A 19,366-nucleotide genomic window follows, 5' to 3' on the forward strand; every position below is an offset into this window, starting at 1 on the left:
TTTCTATCTGTCTTTCTGTTACAGATATTCAGGGGTCGCGGCCTCTGTCCTGGAAATCCAAGTACGACCAATCAGCGACGGGCACAGTCCGGAAGAAAATGGCCGCTCCTTACTCCCCGCAGTCAGTGCCTGTCGCCCACATACTCCCCTCCACTCACTGCTCACACAGGGTTAATGCTGGTGGTATCCGACTGCGTTATGCTGCGGGTAACGCACTCCGTTATCGCCGCTATTAACCCTGTGTGTCCCCAACCTTTTACTATTGATGCTGCCTATGCGGCATCAATACTAAAAAAAAGTAATGTTAAAAATAATAAAAAAACAAAAAACCTGCTATTCTCACCCTCTGTTATCCGCTGGTCCGCTCGCGCCTGCCGTCCCCTTCCGTTCCCAGCGATGCATTGCGAAATTACCCAGAAGACTTAGCGGTCTCGCGAGACCGCTAAGTCATCTGGGTAATTTTGCATTGCATCCTGGGAACGGAAGATGGCGGCAGCCGCGCACCTATCGCCGGAGCTCCGCTGGATCCCAGGAGGTGAGTATATAACAATTTTTTATTTTAATTATTTTTTTTAACAGGGATATGGTGCCCACACTGCTGTATACTATGTGGGCTGTGTTACATACCGCGTGGCTCTGTGTTGTATACTACATAGGCAGTGTTATATACTCTGTGGGCTGTCCTATATATTACATGGCCACTGTTATAAACTGTGTGGGCTGTGCTATATACTACGTGACTGGGCAGTATACTACGTGGCTCTGTGCTGTATACTACGTGGCTCTGTGCTGTATACTACTTAGCTGGGCAATATACTACGTGACTGGGCAATATACTACGTGACTGGGCAATATACTACATGGCTCTGTGCTGTATACTACATCGCTGGGCAATATACTACATGGCTGGGCAATATATTACGTGACTGGGCAATATACTACGTATCTGGGCAATATACTACGTGTCTGTGCTGTATACTACGTGGCTTTGTGCTGTATACTACATCGCTGGGCAATATACTACGTGGCTGGGCAATATACTACGTGACTGGGCAATATACTACATGGCTGTGCAATATACTACGTGGCTTTGTGCTGTATACTACGTGGCTCTGTGCTGTATACTACGTTGCTGGCCAATATACTATGTGACTGGGCAATATACTACGTGACTGGGCAATATACTATGTGACTGGGCAATATACCACGTATCTGGGCAATATACTACGTATCTGTGCCGTATACTACATCGCTGTGCAATATACTACGTGACTGGGCAATATACTACATGACTGGGCAATACACTACGTGGCTGGGCAATATACTACGTGACTGGGCAATATACAACGTGACTGGGCAATATACTACGTGGCTGGGCAATATACTACGTGGCTGGGCAATATACTACGTGACTGGGCAATATACTACGTGCCTGGGCAATATACTACGTGACTGGCCAATATACTATGTGGCTGGGCAATATACTACGTGGCTGGGCAATATACTACATGACTGGGCAATATACTACATGACTGGGCAATATACTACGTGGCTGGGCAATATACTACGTGACTGGGCAATATACAACGTGACTGGGCAATATACTACGTGGCTGGGCAATATACTACGTGGCTGGGCAATATACTACGTGACTGGGCAATATACTACGTGCCTGGGCAATATACTACGTGACTGGGCAATATACTATGTGGCTGGGCAATATACTATGTGGACATGCATATTCTAGAATACCCGATGCGTTAGAATCGGGCCACCATCTAGTATTATATATACAGATTTCAGACTGTGATAGTGTGATTTACAGCACCCACCAATTGTTGGAAGCCTGATTTAAAGAGTGGTTGTCAAAACTGTGATGACCATTTCATAAACACTATACTGATCACATATTTCATGTAATATATTTCTGTAACTGAAACTATTAAAAGTTAACCTCTCAATGGCTCTTAGTCAAAGATGTGTTTATCAACCCCTGGTACCACCTAACACATAGTAGTACCAGAAAAGGCAAGAGAAATAAGCCCTGCCGCTTGACAAAATGATTAGGTAAGAAGTTGAGAAATGTCTCTTCCCACAAGAGTTGATGTTAGGGTCATAATAAAGGAAAGATCATCATGATGAAATACAGTGGGGCAAAAAAGTATTTAGTCAGTCAGCAATAGTGCAAGTTCCACCACTTAAAAAGATGAGAGGCGTCTGTAATTTACATCATAGGTAGACCTCAACTATGGGAGACAAACTGAGAAAAAAAAATCCAGAAAATCACATTGTCTGTTTTTTTAACATTTTATTTGCATATTATGGTGGAAAATAAGTATTTGGTCAGAAACAAAATTTCATCTCAATACTTTGTAATATATCCTTTGTTGGCAATGACAGAGGTCAAACGTTTTCTGTAAGTCTTCACAAGGTTGCCACACACTGTTGTTGGTATGTTGGCCCATTCCTCCATGCAAATCTCCTCTAGAGCAGTGATGTTTTTGGCTTTTCGCTTGGCAACACGGACTTTCAAATCCCTCCAAAGGTTTTCTATAGGGTTGAGATCTGGAGACTGGCTAGGCCACTCCAGGACCTTGAAATGCTTCTTACGAAGCCACTCCTTCATTGCCCTGGCGGTGTGCTTTGGATCATTGTCATGTTGAATGACCCAGCCACGTTTCATCTTCAATGCCCTTGCTGATAGAAGGAGGTTTGCACTCAAAATCTCACGATACATGGCCCATTCATTCTTTCATGTAGCCGGATCAGTCGTCCTGGCCCCTTTGCAGAGAAACAGCCCCAAAGCATGATGTTTCCACCACCATGCTTTACAGTAGGTATGGTGTTTGATGGATGCAACTCAGTATTCTTTTTCCTCCAAACACGACAAGTTGTGTTTCTACCAAACAGTTCCAGTTTGGTTTCATCAGACCATAGGACATTCTCCCAAAACTCCTCTGGATCATCCAAATGCTCTCTAGCAAACTTCAGACGGGCCCAGACATGTACTGGCTTAAGCAGTGGGACACGTCTGGCACTGCAGGATCTGAGTCCATGGTGGCGTAGTGTGTTACTTATGGTAGGCCTTGTTACATTGGTCCCAGCTCTCTGCAGTTCATTCACTAGGTCCCCCCGCGTGGTTCTGGGATTTTTGCTCACCGTTCTTGTGATCATTCTGACCTCACGGGGTGGGATTTTGCGTGGAGCCCCAGATCGAGGGAGATTATCAGTGGTCTTGTATGTCTTCCATTTTCTAATTATTGCTCCCACTGTTGATTTCTTCACTCCAAGCTGGTTGGCTATTGCAGATTCAGTCTTCCCAGCCTGGTGCAGGGCTACAATTTTGTTTCTGGTGTCCTTTGACAGCTCTTTGGTCTTAACCATAGTGGAGTTTGGAGTCAGACTGTTTGAGGGTGTGCACATGTGTCTTTTTATACTGATAACAAGTTTAAACAGGTGCCATTACTACAGGTAATGAGTGGAGGAAAGAGGAGACTCTTAAAGAAGAAGTTACAGGTCTGTGAGAGCCAGAAATCTTGATTGTTTGTTTCTGACCAAATACTTATTTTCCACCATAATATGCAAATAAAATGTTAAAAAAACAGACAATGTGATTTTCTGGATTTTTTTTTCTCAGTTTGTCTCCCATAGTTGAGGTCTACCTATGATGTAAATTACAGACGCCTCTCATCTTTTTAAGTGGTGGAACTTGCACTATTGCTGACTGACTAAATACTTTTTTGCCCCACTGTATATGCATTAATGACCTTTATTGCAGTGCTACCATGACGCATGTGGTACTTTGATTACATTGAAAGGGTTAATGTAATCCATCCCCATGTCCTATTATATCTAATCTTATCATTCCCATTAAGTAAGCAATAGACATAGCAAGAAACAGATTTTTTGGATGGATTCCATAGTGCACATTGTGTAGTTCTCTTGTGTACAGCGAGGATTAGCTCAATATTTGTCATAGTTTCCTTTTACATAACCTTGAGCTGTAATGCTACTGCAAACTCTGCTAGCACTGAACATTACACAATTAAGTCGGCAGTACTCGCTCCAGAACTACAGGACACGATGACATGGTAGCAGGCAACTTCACTGGTACAAGCCCCGAGATATGGAGGTTTGGCACCAAATCCCATGTCTCCTAATATGCTAAGGTTTAAAAATACTTCGAAACTGATGACACAAATCTTTAAAACCCCTTTATTATATATTAGTAGTACCAGGCTGAGCTATCTGCTTCAGCTGATAGACCTTTGTGAAGGAGTGAGGAACACATCCTATCAAGTTAGGTGTACACAGGTTTAAGTATTACCGTATATTTATACATTTCTTCTCTATTAATCATGCTGGCTCAGATGTTTACTATTAATATCATATGCTGATAAAAAATAAAAGTATTCATACTTTGTGAGCTTTTCCACATTATTCATGTTACTTCCACCAGGGCTGCCACTAGGAATTTCGGGGCCCCATACTGGCATAATTTTTGGGGCCTCCTTGAAACTCCACTCAGGCTCCACCCTTGCTCCGCCTCCACTCCACAAACCTTCCACAGTCCCACCACCCTCTCTCGGAAAAAATCTACTTCTGCACCACATACTCACCAATCACACATTTACAGTTCCCATCACCACATACATAGCCAGCAACTTTTTGTTTTGGCCAAAAGATTTTTTAATCTGCCACTACGACAAGGTAGACTCTTTTGGCCGGGCCCTACTCTACTGTAACTTACTAAACATTTGTTAAACTATCCAACAAAATTTAGGTATATTGTTATTTATTTTTCAATTTTTAAAGTGACCAATAATATCACAATGTACCACCGCACCATGACCAAACCACATATTACCACCATATAGTGATCAAATAATACCACATACAAGTAACAAAAACCACCACACAATGACCAGACCACATACTACCATCACATGGTGAACAATAATACCACATACAAGGAACAAATACCATCACGCCATGACCAGATAACATATTACCACCACATAGTGACCGAATAATACCACATGCAAGGAACAAATACCACCTCACCATGGCCAGACCACATATTACCACTACAGTGACCAAATAATAGCACATACAAGGAATAAATACCGCCACACCATGGCCGGATCACATATTACCACCACATAGTGACTGAATACTGCAATAAAAAAAACACAATACTAATGACATTATACACAGGAGCTCTGTATATAGTTTCAGTGTACAGGTAATACAGAGATTACCAGTGACATTATACACACAAACACTGTATATAGTGTACAGGTAATACAGTGATCACCAGTGTGTTATGATCTGGTGGTTTAGGAACAACATGAGACAAGCTCTGAAGGAGGTGGTATCTGTACTGACCGCAAACCCTGAACCTAGCAGCGCAACTAAAAATAGCCGTGGGGGGTACCTGACGCTCCCTAGACCCCTCGGCACAGCCTAAGATCTAACTTCCCCTAAAGATGGAAACAGGAAACCTATCTTGCCTCAGAGAAAATCCCCAAAGGAAAGATAGCCCCCCACAAATATTGACGGTGAGAGGAGGGGAAAATAACATACGCAGAAATGAAATCAGATTTAGCATAGGAGGCCAATCTAGCTTGATAGATAGGACAGGAAAGGATACTGTGCGGTCAGTATAAAAACTACAAAACAATCCACACAGAGTTTACAAAATCTCCACACCTGACTAAAGGTGTGGAGGGTAAATCTGCTTCCCAGAGCTTCCAGCTAACAGAAAAAAATCCATACTGACAACTGGACAAATATAGAATGCACAGAACAATAAGTCCGCAACATGTGGACTGAAATGAGCAAAGCCAGAACTTATCTTTGCAGAACTGGTCAGGAAACCAGGAGAATCCAAGCTGAGATGAGAATCCAGCTAGGAACATTGACAAGTGGCACAGGCTGAATAAAGAGCCAGACTTAAATAGCGGACAATAAGTGGAGGCAGCTGATGACAGCTAACTCCAAGGAGCAGCCATACCACTAGAAACCACAAGAGGGAGCCCAAGAGCAGAACTCACAAAAGTGCCACTTACAACCACCGGAGGGAGCCCAAGAGCGGAATTCACAACAGTACCCCCCCTTGAGGAGGGGTCACCGAACCCTCACCAGAGCCACCAGGCCGATCAGGACGAGCCAAGTGAAAAGCACGAACCAAATCGGTAGCATGAACATCGGAGGCAACAACCCAAGAATTATCCTCCTGGCCATAACCCTTCCACTTGACAAAATACTGAAGCCTCCGCCTCGAAAAACGAGAATCCAAAATCTTCTCAACCTCATATTCCAACTCTTCCTCAACCAACACCGGGGCAGGAGGGTCAACCGAGGGAACAACGGGCACCACATATCTCCGCAACAAAGATCTATGGAAAACATCATGAATAGCAAAAGAGGCAGGAAGAGCCAAACGAAAAGACACCGGATTAATAATTTCAGAAATTTTATAAGGACCAATAAACCGAGGCTTAAACTTAGGAGAAGAAACCTTCATAGGAACATGACGAGAAGACAACCAAACCAAATCCCCCACACGAAGCCGGGGACCAACACGCCGATGGCGGTTAGCAAAACATTGAGCCCTTTCCTGAGACAACGTCAGATTGTCCACCACATGAGTCCAAATCTGCTGCAGCCTGTCCACCACAGAATTAACACCAGGACAATCAGAAGGCTCAACCTGCCCAGAAGAAAAACGAGGATGAAAACCAAAATTACAAAAGAAAGGTGAAACCAAAGTAGCCGAACTAGCCCGATTATTAAGGGCAAACTCGGCCAACGGCAAGAAAGACACCCAATCATCCTGATCAGCAGACACAAAGCATCTCAAATAGGTCTCCAAGGTCTGATTAGTTCGCTCAGTTTGGCCATTAGTCTGAGGATGAAACGCCGAAGAAAAAGACAAATCAATGCCCATCCTAGCACAAAAGGACCGCCAAAACCTAGAGACAAACTGAGAACCTCTGTCAGACACAATATTCTCCGGAATGCCATGCAAACGAACCACATGCTGAAAAAACAATGGAACCAGATCTGAGGAGGAAGGCAACTTAGGCAAAGGTACCAGATGGACCATTTTAGAGAACCGGTCACAAACAACCCAGATAACAGACATCTTCTGGGAAACAGGAAGATCTGAAATAAAATCCATGGAAATATGCGTCCAGGGCCTCTCAGGGACCGGCAAAGGCAAAAGCAACCCACTAGCGCGGGAACAGCAAGGCTTGGCCCGGGCGCAAGTCCCACAGGACTGCACAAAAGCACGCACATCGCAAGACAAGGAAGGCCACCAAAAGGACCTAGCAACCAAATCTCTGGTACCAAAAATCCCAGGATGACCAGCCAACACTGAACAATGAACCTCAGAAATTACCTTACTTGTCCATCTATCAGGAACAAACAGCTTCCCCACTGGATAGCGGTCAGGCCTATCGGCCTGAAATTCCTGAAGCACCCGCCGCAAATCAGGGGAGATAGCAGAAAGAATCACCCCCTCCTTAAGAATGCCAACCGGCTCCAGGACTCCAGGAGAATCAGGCGAAAAACTCCTAGAGAGGGCATCAGCCTTAACATTCTTAGATCCCGGAAGATACGAGACCACAAAATCAAAATGGGAGAAAAACAGGGACCATCGAGCCTGTCTAGGATTCAGCCGCTTGGCCGACTCGAGGTAAATCAGATTCTTATGATCGGTCAGGACCACAACACGGTGTTTAGCTCCCTCAAGCCAATGTCGCCACTCCTCAAACGCCCACTTCATAGCCAACAACTCCCGATTGCCGACATCATAATTGCGTTCCGCAGTCGAAAACTTTCTGGAAAAAAAAGCACACGGTTTCATCAAAGAACCATCAGACTCCCTCTGAGACAAAACGGCCCCTGCCCCAATCTCAGAAACGTCGACCTCAACCTGAAAAGGAAGAGAAACATCCGGTTGACGCAATACAGGGGCAGAAGTAAATCGACGTTTAAGCTCCTGAAAGGCCTCAACAGCCTCAGAGGACCAATTAGTCACATCAGCGCCTTTCTTCGTCAAATCAGTAAGAGGCTTAACCACACTGGAAAAGTTGGCAATGAAACGGCGATAGAAATTAGAAAAGCCCCCAAATTTTTGAAGTCCCTTCACAGATGTGGGTTGGATCCAGTCATGAATAGCTTGGACCTTAACAGGATCCATTTCTATAGACGAGGGAGAAAAAATAAAACCCAAAAAAGAGACCTTCTGAACTCCGAATAGGCACTTAGACCCCTTCACAAATAAAGCATTATCACGAAGGATCTGGAACACCATCCTGACCTGCTTCACATGAGACTCCCAATCATTGGAAAAAATCAAAATATCATCCAAATATACGACCATGAATTTATCAAGATAATTGCGGAAAATATCATGCATGAAAGACTGGAACACAGATGGAGCATTAGAGAGCCCAAATGGCATCACAAGGTATTCAAAATGGCCTTCGGGCATATTAAATGCAGTTTTCCATTCGTCACCCTGTTTAATACGAACAAGATTATATGCCCCTCGGAGGTCAATCTTAGTAAACCAACTAGCCCCCTTAATCTGAGCAAACAAATCAGTAAGCAGAGGCAAGGGGTATTGGAATTTAACCGTGATCTTATAAAGAAGACGATAATCAATACAGGGTCTCAAGGAGCTATCCTTCTTAGCAACAAAAAAGAAACCCGCTCCCAATGGTGACGAAGAGGGCCGAATATGCCCCTTCTCCAAAGATTCCTTAACATAGCTCCGCATGGCGGCATGCCCTGGCACAGACAGATTGAAAAGTCGGCCCTTAGGGAACTTACAACCAGTAATCAAGTTAATAGCACAATCACAGTCCCTATGTGGAGGAAGGGAACTGGACTTGGGCTCATCAAATACATCCTGGAAATCCGACAAAAACTCAGGGACCTCAGAAGAGGGGGAAGAGGAAATTGACATCAAAGGAACGTCACTATGTACTCCTCGACAATCCCAACTAGTCACCGACATAGTTTTCCAATCCAGCACCGGATTATGTTCCTGTAACCATGGAAATCCCAGCACAACAACATCATGCAGGTTATGCAACACCAGAAAACGGCAATCTTCCTGATGTGCAGGAGCCATGTACATAGTCATCTGTGTCCAGTACTGAGGTTTATCCTTGGCCAAGGGTGTAGCATCAATGCCCCTCAAAGGAATAGGGCTCTGCAAAGGCTGCAAGGAAAAACCACAGCGCCTGGCGAATTCTAAGTCCATTAAGTTCAGGGCAGTGCCTGAATCCACAAATGCCATGACAGAAAAGGACGACAATGAGCAAATCAGGGTCACAGATAAGAGAAATTTAGGCTGTATTGTACTAATGGTAACAGACCTAGCGACTCTCTTAGTACGCTTAGGGCAATCAGAGATAACATGAGCCGAATCACCACAGTAAAAGCACAGCCTATTCTGACGTCTGAATTCCTGCCATTCTATTCTAGTCAAAATCCTATCACATTGCATAGGTTCAGGACTATGCTCAGAGGATACTGCCATATGGTGCACAGCTTTGCGCTCGCGCAGACGCCGATCAATCTGAATGGCTAGAGACATAGATTCGCTCAAACCGACAGGCGTAGGAAAGCCCACCATAACATCTTTAAGGGTTTCAGAAAGACCTTTTCTGAAAATAGCAGCCAGAGCCTCCTCATTCCATTTAGTGAGCACAGACCATTTTCTAAATTTCTGACAGCATAACTCTGCCGCTTCCTGACCTTGACACAAGGCCAACAGGGTCTTTTCTGCATGATCCACAGAATTAGGTTCGTCATACAATAATCCGAGCCCTTGAAAAAATGCATCTACATTCAATAATGCCGGATCCCCTGTTTCAAGAGGAAAAGCCCAGTCTTGAGGATCACCACGCAGCAAGGATATGATGATTTTCACCTGCTGAATGGGATCACCAGAAGAACGGGGTTTCAAAGCAAAAAACAATTTGCAGTTATTTTTAAAGTTCAAAAACTTGGATCTGTCCCCAAAAAACAAATCAGGAGTAGGAATTCTGGGCTCTAAAGCCGGAGTCTGGACAACATAGTCCTGGATATTCTGTACTCTTGCAGCAAGTTGATCCACACGAGAAAACAAACCCTGAACATCCATGCCAAAACATATATCCTGAACCACCCAGATATCAAGAGGAAAAAAAAGACAAACCAAAGCACAGAAAAAAAAAAGGTTCAGAACTTTCTTTTCCTTCTTTTGAGATGCATTTAATTCATTTTTGGCCACTTGTACTGTTATGATCTGGTGGTTTAGGAACAACATGAGACAAGCTCTGAAGGAGGTGGTATCTGTACTGACCGCAAACCCTGAACCTAGCAGCGCAACTAAAAATAGCCGTGGGGGGTACCTGACACTCCCTAGACCCCTCGGCACAGCCTAAGATCTAACTTCCCCTAAAGATGGAAACAGGAAACCTATCTTGCCTCAGAGAAAATCCCCAAAGGAAAGATAGCCCCCCACAAATATTGACGGTGAGAGGAGGGGAAAATAACATACGCAGAAATGAAATCAGATTTAGCGTAGGAGGCCAATCTAGCTTGATAGATAGGACTGGAAAGGATACTGTGCGGTCAGTATAAAAACTACAAAACAATCCACACAGAGTTTACAAAATCTCCACACCTGACTAAAGGTGTGGAGGGTAAATCTGCTTCCCAGAGCTTCCAGCTAACAGAAAAAAATCCATACTGACAACTGGACAAATATAGAATGCACAGAACAATAAGTCCACAACATGTGGACTGAAATGAGCAAAGCCAGAACTTATCTTTGCAGAACTGGTCAGGAAACCAGGAGAATCCAAGCAGAGATGTGAATCCAGCTAGGAACATTGACAAGTGGCACAGGCTGAATAAAGAGCCAGACTTAAATAGCGGACAATAAGTGGAGGCAGCAGATGACAGCTAACTCCAAGGAGCAGCCATACCACTAGAAACCACAAGAGGGAGCCCAAGAGCAGAGCTCACAAAAGTGCCACTTACAACCACCGGAGGGAGCCCAAGAGCGGAATTCACAACACAGTGACATTATACACATGAATGCTGCATATAGTATACAGATACTGCAGACTGTGAGCCCTCGCAGGTGGGGTCCTCCCTCCTTATGTACCTGTGTGTCATTTTTTGCTCATGTTTAATGTATTTGTCTATATTTGCCCCGTATTCACATGTAAAGTGCCATGGAATAAATGGCGCTATAATAAATGTATAATAAGAATAAGAATACAGTGATCATCAGTGACATTATACACAGGAGCTCTGTATACAGTAGATAGTGTAAGTTTATAGGTGTACAGGTAACACACTGACTCACCGGTGACGTGAAGTCCTACATCTTTGCTTTTCTTCTTCATCTAGTTCAGACAACCATCACTTCTTCCAGCCAGCACTAGTCTCTGTAGAAAAGAACACAGTTAGCTAGAGCACATTCCCCAATTTTTCCCCAACCTCTGTACTATGCCAGATTAAGAAAAAAGTGACCGTGTCGCCCTGCACAGTAGCAGGACCTCTCCTCCTCACACTGAAAACAGTATCCTCAAAAATAATATCCTTTAATTAGCCCCTATTGTAATAATATCCTAGATTCTGGACCCCACTTATCCTTCCATTTTGCCCCCCACTTGTCCACCCATTCTGCCTTATATCTCTCCATATTGCCCCATAGTCATCCATAATAGTATAATGCAGCCCCATAGCGATATAATGCAGCCCCATAGTATAGTTCACCCCCATAGTATTAAAATGCACCACCATAGCAGTATAATGCACCCCCATAACAGTATAATGCTCCCCATAATATAATGCAACCCCATAGCAGTATAGTGCAGCCCCATTGCAGTATAATGCACCCCATAGCAGTATAATGCACCTCATAATATAATGCACCCCATAGTATAATGCAGCCACATAGTATTATAATGCAGCCCCATAGTCTAATGCACCCCATAATATAATGCAGCCCCATAATATAATGCACCCCCATGCCAGTATAATGCACTCCCATGCCAGTATAACGCACCCCCATGCCAGTATAACGCACTCCTATGCCAGTATAACGCACCCCCATGCCAGTATAACGCACCCCCATGCCAGTATAATGCACCCCCATGCCAGTATAATGCACTCCCATGGTGGTATAATGCACCCCCATGCAGCAGCTTTATAAAGAAAAGTTTCTCCTCACCTGCCGAGCTCCAGCGGTGTCCTCCAGCGGTTTCTGAGGTATGCCGGCGACAAGCCAGCTGACGTCAGCTCCTGGTCTGTGATTGGCTGGCGGCTGCTGTTGACGCACGGGCAGTTATTGAGCCGGCACAATCCTGCCGCTGGGGCCCAATGAGCAGAACAGAGGGGGCCCATTGTGGCCCCCTCTGTTCATCGGGCCCCATACCCCAGTAAGGGCAGTAATGCCCTGATAGAGGCACACAGAGACTCCATTATTTTTCTGACTCAATTGTAGGACACAATAGTGTTCTTTATAGCTTTTCAGATTTGGAAGTCTTGGGGAAGGTGAGGGTGTTGTTGTAACCATAATCTGGACTCTACCATGTGGCCATATGAAGTCAGCCTAACTATATTTTTTTTAAGAAACTCACCCACCTTCATTGCAAGGGCACGCATTTTTTTTTACAGAAACATAACTTTTACCCCATAGGAATGGTAAAAGCTGAGCAGCCGCAATTGGCAAGGAGAATTTCTTTTCTGGTATCAGAGCTATCATTTTCTTTAATGTTCGGGAACAGTTCCAGCGTTCTGGAGCATAGAAAGATTTTGCAATTGTTAAGGCCTAGGAAGCAGAAAAGTTATGAAAATTCAGTTATCATTAAAAATGTGACTTTATGGTAATAATCCATGCATTTCTTATATATGAATTCAACCACATATATAAGAACATGAAATATAATATTGAAAATATCATTAATTTATTTATAAATATATTCATTGATTTTTCTTTTTTGCAAATAAAAAATGTTTGAAATTACTCATTTAAATCCGTATTGGCATTACTTGTATCAAGGCCAAATGTGGAACCAAATCACCCACTAATGAAATACCCTCCAATTAAACAATTTCAGTGGTACATACATATTTTTTGGGGGAGAAGGTGATGGATGAGAGGTCTTTACTATCCAAATTGTATGGCTACTTTAAAAAAGAACATCGACAATATTATGGAATTACTGGAACTCAAATCCCTAAATAATTAAGACATCATAAAACCCGTTTCATTAAAGAGGACATTTCAACAAATGTTTCACTGAGAGAAGAATAATAGTTTGGGTTTTTTATTTTGCCATTCCATTGCAGAGATATTAGCAATATTTTTTTTTTAAAGCTCACATGTGCATGACACTGGCATTGTCGAGTCCTTGGGCATACCAGGGGACCCCTTACCCCCAACCCACCCCTGTAACCTCCCCCTTTACCAAACCATTACCCAATACCCATACTTCCACTCACACAAAGAACACATGACAATAATTTCTTTGGAATAACTTGGCCACAGCAGCCTTTTATTTTAACACATCAAATAAATAATTACACACAATATATATATTAACTCTTATACTAGGAGGAGTCCCTGAGGCTACAAAGAATCTGGTGAATACCCCAAAACATAACCGTGAACATAACAGTAAACACCGATTTACTCCCAGCCGTTACCACCCTGGCTCGGGAGCACCAAGAAACTCAAAGGTTTAACTGTTCACGATAAACTTCTCAGGGATTCGACCACGCCAGCCGAAAGTCCCCTCCACAATTCACCAGATCCAAAACCTGTTGAACTCCAAAAAAACAGGGGACCCATATGCCAATGGATCCCCCAAACCAATTTCCACCAACTCAAAGGACTCCCCCCAGCCGCCACAACGAGGGCCGTTGAACACCTCAAAGGCCCGAGACCCCACCATACCTAAAAGCTATGGCCCTTTCAATCCAATTCTGTAGCCCCAAAGCCCAAAAATCACTGCCAACCGCATTCAAATGAACACCGTCAGCCAACCAATACCCACCTTCCCCTTTTTCTAATTCAAAATGCCGAACGGCTACACCCCCATTCCAGGACACAAAGGATGACAACACCCTGTTCACCTTTATCCTGGCCTTGTTGATCTTGACACACGACCGCATATTCCGCCAACACTTCCGTGGCACAATTTCCAACCAAACAACAGTTAGGCCGGGATACAAAACCCAAAACGTAACAAATCCTGCTTGATATCTCTAAAGGCCACACCCCCAAATCGTTCCCCCCAGCATGCAGAACCAAAATATCTGGTGCCCTATCCAAACTCACGCTGTTGTGCACCTCCCGCAAAAACCTGCTCCATAGCATTCCCCAAAAACTGAGCCACCGTACCACCGCCAATGTTCGTTCAAAACCAAGTTGTCTACCCTCCTTCCACACATCGGCACGCAAAGCTCCCCAATGAACGAACAAATGACTGAAGATCCACACCAATAACGGCAGAGACCCTGAAACAACAAAACACAACAACTCAGAAAAAACCTAAAACAAGACATGAAAGCACCAAAAGCTCATGAAGCATTAACATTCCGCTGTCACTCGTTGCGGCCTAACATAACTGCGATACCTATTGGACTGCCACCGACCAATGCGCCGAATGACATCCTCCCCAAACCACCCGATGCGGCCTCCGTTGCCACCCCAATCCGAAAAAAGTGAGGCACAAAACACAAATTATCCAGGCCTAACAATTGGACTGCCTTCTTGAAAACCGCCGTAAATTGATACCTGGACAAAAACGTACCGTCGGCATGACACAACAAAGCCCCATCCCGATTAGGCCGCAGCCTACAAAATTTAGCCAAACAACTCACCGGACACATGGTTGAACCGGCAACCTTACCCAGAACGACCCTCTGACCCTGACCTTCCTGATCGGTTTTAGACCTACGCAACCAAAACTCAACACAATCGGAAGATAACAGCACATCCTTCGCTAAAATACCCCCCATCCCGCTTTCACTGGGTGACACCAGTTCCCCCAGCCTAAGCGCCCCAAAAAAGGCAAACGAAAAAGCCAACCTGAACAAACAGCATTCAAAATCCGATGTACATACCGAAGGCAAGACCCCTCCCAATTGTTCTAACAAGGCAAACGAAACCGGCCGCCTAGTATCCCCTTTATTACGTCTCCTCCGAAACCCTTTAACCGCCTGCCTAACCAAAAAGACCTTCGACAAATCTTGCTGCCCTCATAATTTGAAACCAAAGGCTAAGGCTGCCATAGTCCGAGACACCTCTGCCACCGACAACCCTTCAGATGCCCCCACACTCAACCAGGATAGCAACGCACCCACCTGATCCTGCACACTCGCCCCATACGGCCATTTTGCCAATACGCCCTCCCAAGATAACCAAACCGCCTGATAAGCCTCCTAAGTCCTAGGAGCCAGCAATGACCTTATCAATCCCTCAGCGTCCCAAATGCCACCTGCCAAAGCTCCGCAGGGCATTTCAAGCTGACGACCTCTGCTTCTGGGGCCAACGACCGGAAACGGTCGAACTGTGAACGAGAAAGAGAGTCAGCAATGGAATTCCGTGAACCCGGCACATGGGATGCCATCACATGTGCATTCAACGCCAGACATGTCAAAACCAACTGTCTCAGCACACGCACTACTGGGGGTGATGACGCCATCAGCCCATTGATTGCACACCCATATTGTCACAATTAAAATGCACACGCTTGTCACAAAAATCCTGTTTCCACAAATGGATCACCACCAGGATGGGAAAAATCTCTAACAACGCGATATTCCTGACCAAACCTGCACCAACCCAAGTCTCAGGCCACTTTTCCACAAACCACTGGCCCCGAAAATACGGTCCAAAACCAATCCCTCCTGCGGCATCCGTAAACAACTCCAACATGTCACTGTCAGTCACATCCTCTATAATCAAGAAGCGTCCATTATAATCTGACAAAAATGTATTACAGACTGCCAAATCCTCCCGCAGCTCAGCCGAAAATCTGATGAAATGATGAGGGGCTCGAACTCCAGCCGCAGCACTAGCCAACCTTCTAGAGAAAACTCTACCCATAGGCATAACACGACAAGCAAAACTAAGCTTCCCCAGAAACGACTGTAGCTCCCACAATGACAATTTCTTCAAGCGACAGGCCCTGGCCACTTCAGCCTGAAGACCCTGCACCTTCTCAACCGGCAACCTAAACTCCCACCATACCATGTCAATAACAATGCCCAAAAAACAAAGACACGTGTCAGGTCCTTCCATCTTACCAGGAGCTAAAGAAACACCGAAGAGATTAGCCACCCACTGAACCGCGTTCAACAACCTGTGACAACGGTCAGACCCTGCTGGGCCGACGCACAAAAAAATCATCCAAGTAATGAATGACAGAGTCCAAACCAGAAACATCCCGAACCACCCATTCCCAAATGAACTAAATGTTTCAAATAAAGCAAACGATAGCGAACAACCCATCGGTAAACACCTATCAACAAAGAACCCCCCATTCCAAAAACAACCCAACAGTCTAACACTGGTTGGGTGGACCGGCAACAAACGGAACGCCGACTCAATATCCATCTTAGCCAATAGCGCCCCCTTGCCGAACCCAAGAGACGGCTTCATCACATGACAAATACACAACGGAACAAAGCTCGGGTGCAATACCGTCATTCACGGACAACCCCCGCAGATAGGACAAATGATGAATCAGACAAAATTTTCCCGATTCTTTCTTGGGCACTACCCCCAACAGTGAAACCACTAAGTCAGCAAACGGTGGCACCTCGAATGGGTCCGCCATGCGACCTAATGCTACCTCTTTGCCTAATTTTTCCATAACCACGGCACTGTGCAATACAGCCGAACGCAAATTTTTAACCACCTGCGGCACAGCAAAGTTAGGGGCCGGTATAAAGACACCGTCCTTAAAACCAGAAAATAACAATTCCGCCCTTTCCCTATCGGGGTATCTACTTAGATAAGGGGCCATCTTTTCCAACTTCACCGGTGTCACCCCCTTGGGTATTACCGGCCCTTGTCTTAGACTTGGCTTTTTTAAAACATTTCGCGGCCCCATAAAAGGAGCCACTGCAGTGGGAGCAAAGATGCTTAAATTTGCTGTTGGCCCCAAACTTGCATTGGCCATCATTGAACTGCCAGCATAAACCAGGTTTATGCCCTCCTGAATTTCCCGATTGACCTGAGGAACTGGATCCACTGGGTTGGTTAGCCTGACTGGAAGTCTTGGATCCCACGTGAAAGGAATGCCTGAACTTATACTCAACCATAGCCCAATGTCTTTTTAATCACATCTGATAGCAGGCCGAATAGCATTTCGCTGTCTAAATTGTTCATCATATCGAAGCCACGCCTGCCCCCCATAAACCCAGTGGGCCTCGCTGATGGAGTCCATGTAACAAAATAACCCCCCGCAGTTCTCCAGCGCCTTTTCAGCAATCACACTGGCTAGAATAGGAAATGCTTGAAGCCAATTGGTAAACGTCTGCGGGATCAAACACCACCTCCACTTCTCCTCATCCTCTTTTTTGCTATCCTCCTTTTTGCCCTTGTCCAAATGAAATTTCTCCAGAGGAAGCAACGAAAATATCTCAACATATACATCTTTAAAAATCTTCTCCTTTACCTCCTTTTTAAGATGGGCCCCCAAATGACCTTCAAAACAGACATAGACCTCTCCATGCGCCCTATCATCCAGATGCACACTGCATTTATTCTCCTTTTCCATCTGAACCAAAAGGGAAACCGGAGCCACTGGCAGCGCCGGTGTCGCTAAAACACCAGCAGGGGGCCCGTAAAGGGCTACCCATGCAGCCAGCTGCCTCAGCTCAATCAAACCTCTATCCAACCTGGTTAACAAATCCCCCACATTGCCTAACACTTCCCTCACACCCGCGCCTTCCACAAAAGCAGACCCACTAGCCACATTCACACCAGATACACTACCCCGTGTACCACCATCAACCGGTACCGAGACATTTTGAGGACATAGACTAGACATGGACACATACTCACCAGGCTGCGAGGAGGCTGTGACCCCTCCAGCCGGAATACCGGTGTCCTGATGTCCCTGAGCCCAAAATCTGGACCTGGTGAAACCCGGGATGGACTGTGAACCTTGGACAAAGGGTCTTGTACTGGCCCCACGGCCTCTGAAGAAGGGGCTGCCACCCCGCTTCTGACAGGAGTACTTGCCGGTCCAGACGAACCTGCTGCGCCCCAACAATCGCCAGCCTGCTGGCACTGGAACTCACCGGCGCCCGGCCTGGAGGGTCCCAGGAGGGGCTCCTGCACCTGTGGGGGGCCCGGGGAGCCATGTCTGGCGACAACCGCTCAGGGGGCCTGGACCACTGGGAACGCCGCTCTGGCGGTGAAGCAAAAGCTGCCGACACTGCACTTCCACCTAGAATCCCGGACACTTGCGCCTCAAGCCAGCCATCAGGGTGCAGAGCAGCTGCAGCCCTGAGGCCTTCCAAAACCCTTTCCACCGCAGACATGGTGAGTCGGATGATTCCAGGGGTTCGGAGAGCGGGAACTAATGGGCCCCACCCCCAACTTGACCTTTTAATACCACCCCCCCACTAACCCTCCCCTTAATTACCCTATATACCCAACCTCCAAACCACTGTCATGTTGGCCTTCGCCCAGGCCTTGGGTGAGGGGGGGGGATGGCCTTGCTCCGGCCATTTCTTTTATCAGAGAGATTTCACTGGGGGGCGTGTACTTCTTCCTCTTTCTGATGCTGACTAACCCTAAACAGGCAGCAACACCATGGAGAAAAAAAGAACATGCCCCCCACAATAGCACTGACAAACAATCTGCTATTAGTGATAAGCGAGTGTACTCGTTGCACGGGTTTTCCTGAGCACGCTCGGGTGATCTCCAAGTATTTGTTAGTTTTTGAAGATTAAGTTTTCATCGCCACAGCTGAATGATTTACAGCTACTAGACAGTTTGATTACATGTGGTGATTCCCTAGCAACCAGGCAAAGCCCACATGTAATCAGCCTGGCTAATAGCTGTAAATCATGCAGCTGAGGCGACGAAAACTAAATCTCTGAGCACTAAAATATACTCGGAGATCACCCGAGCGTGCTCTGGAAAACCTGAGCAACAAGCATACTCGCTCATCACTATCTGCTATCCTTACTGCAGAAAGATAAGATGTGCTGGAGCAGAGTTGAGCGTGATTAACTAACAGCTTAGAGCGCTAATCCCTGGCAGTCAGTGTGGGGGGAGTGAAGTGGATACCTGCTGGCAGCACTATGAAAGTATAGC

General features: G+C 45.5%; 1 protein-coding gene across 1 annotated transcript in view; it reads right to left on the reverse strand.

The window, feature by feature from the left end:
- The window catches only part of LOC138665397 (cobalamin binding intrinsic factor-like), a 122,914-nt gene that overhangs the window by 14,764 nt on the left and 88,784 nt on the right, over positions 1–19,366 (reverse strand). Inside the window, exon 6 of the mRNA XM_069752836.1 lies at positions 12,667–12,853. Coding sequence (XP_069608937.1) covers positions 12,667–12,853 — 187 coding nt within the window. The remainder of the gene's footprint in view (positions 1–12,666; positions 12,854–19,366) is intronic.

This window comes from Ranitomeya imitator, chromosome 2, assembly GCF_032444005.1.
Source record: "Ranitomeya imitator isolate aRanImi1 chromosome 2, aRanImi1.pri, whole genome shotgun sequence".
Taxonomy (NCBI): Eukaryota; Metazoa; Chordata; class Amphibia; order Anura; family Dendrobatidae; genus Ranitomeya; species Ranitomeya imitator.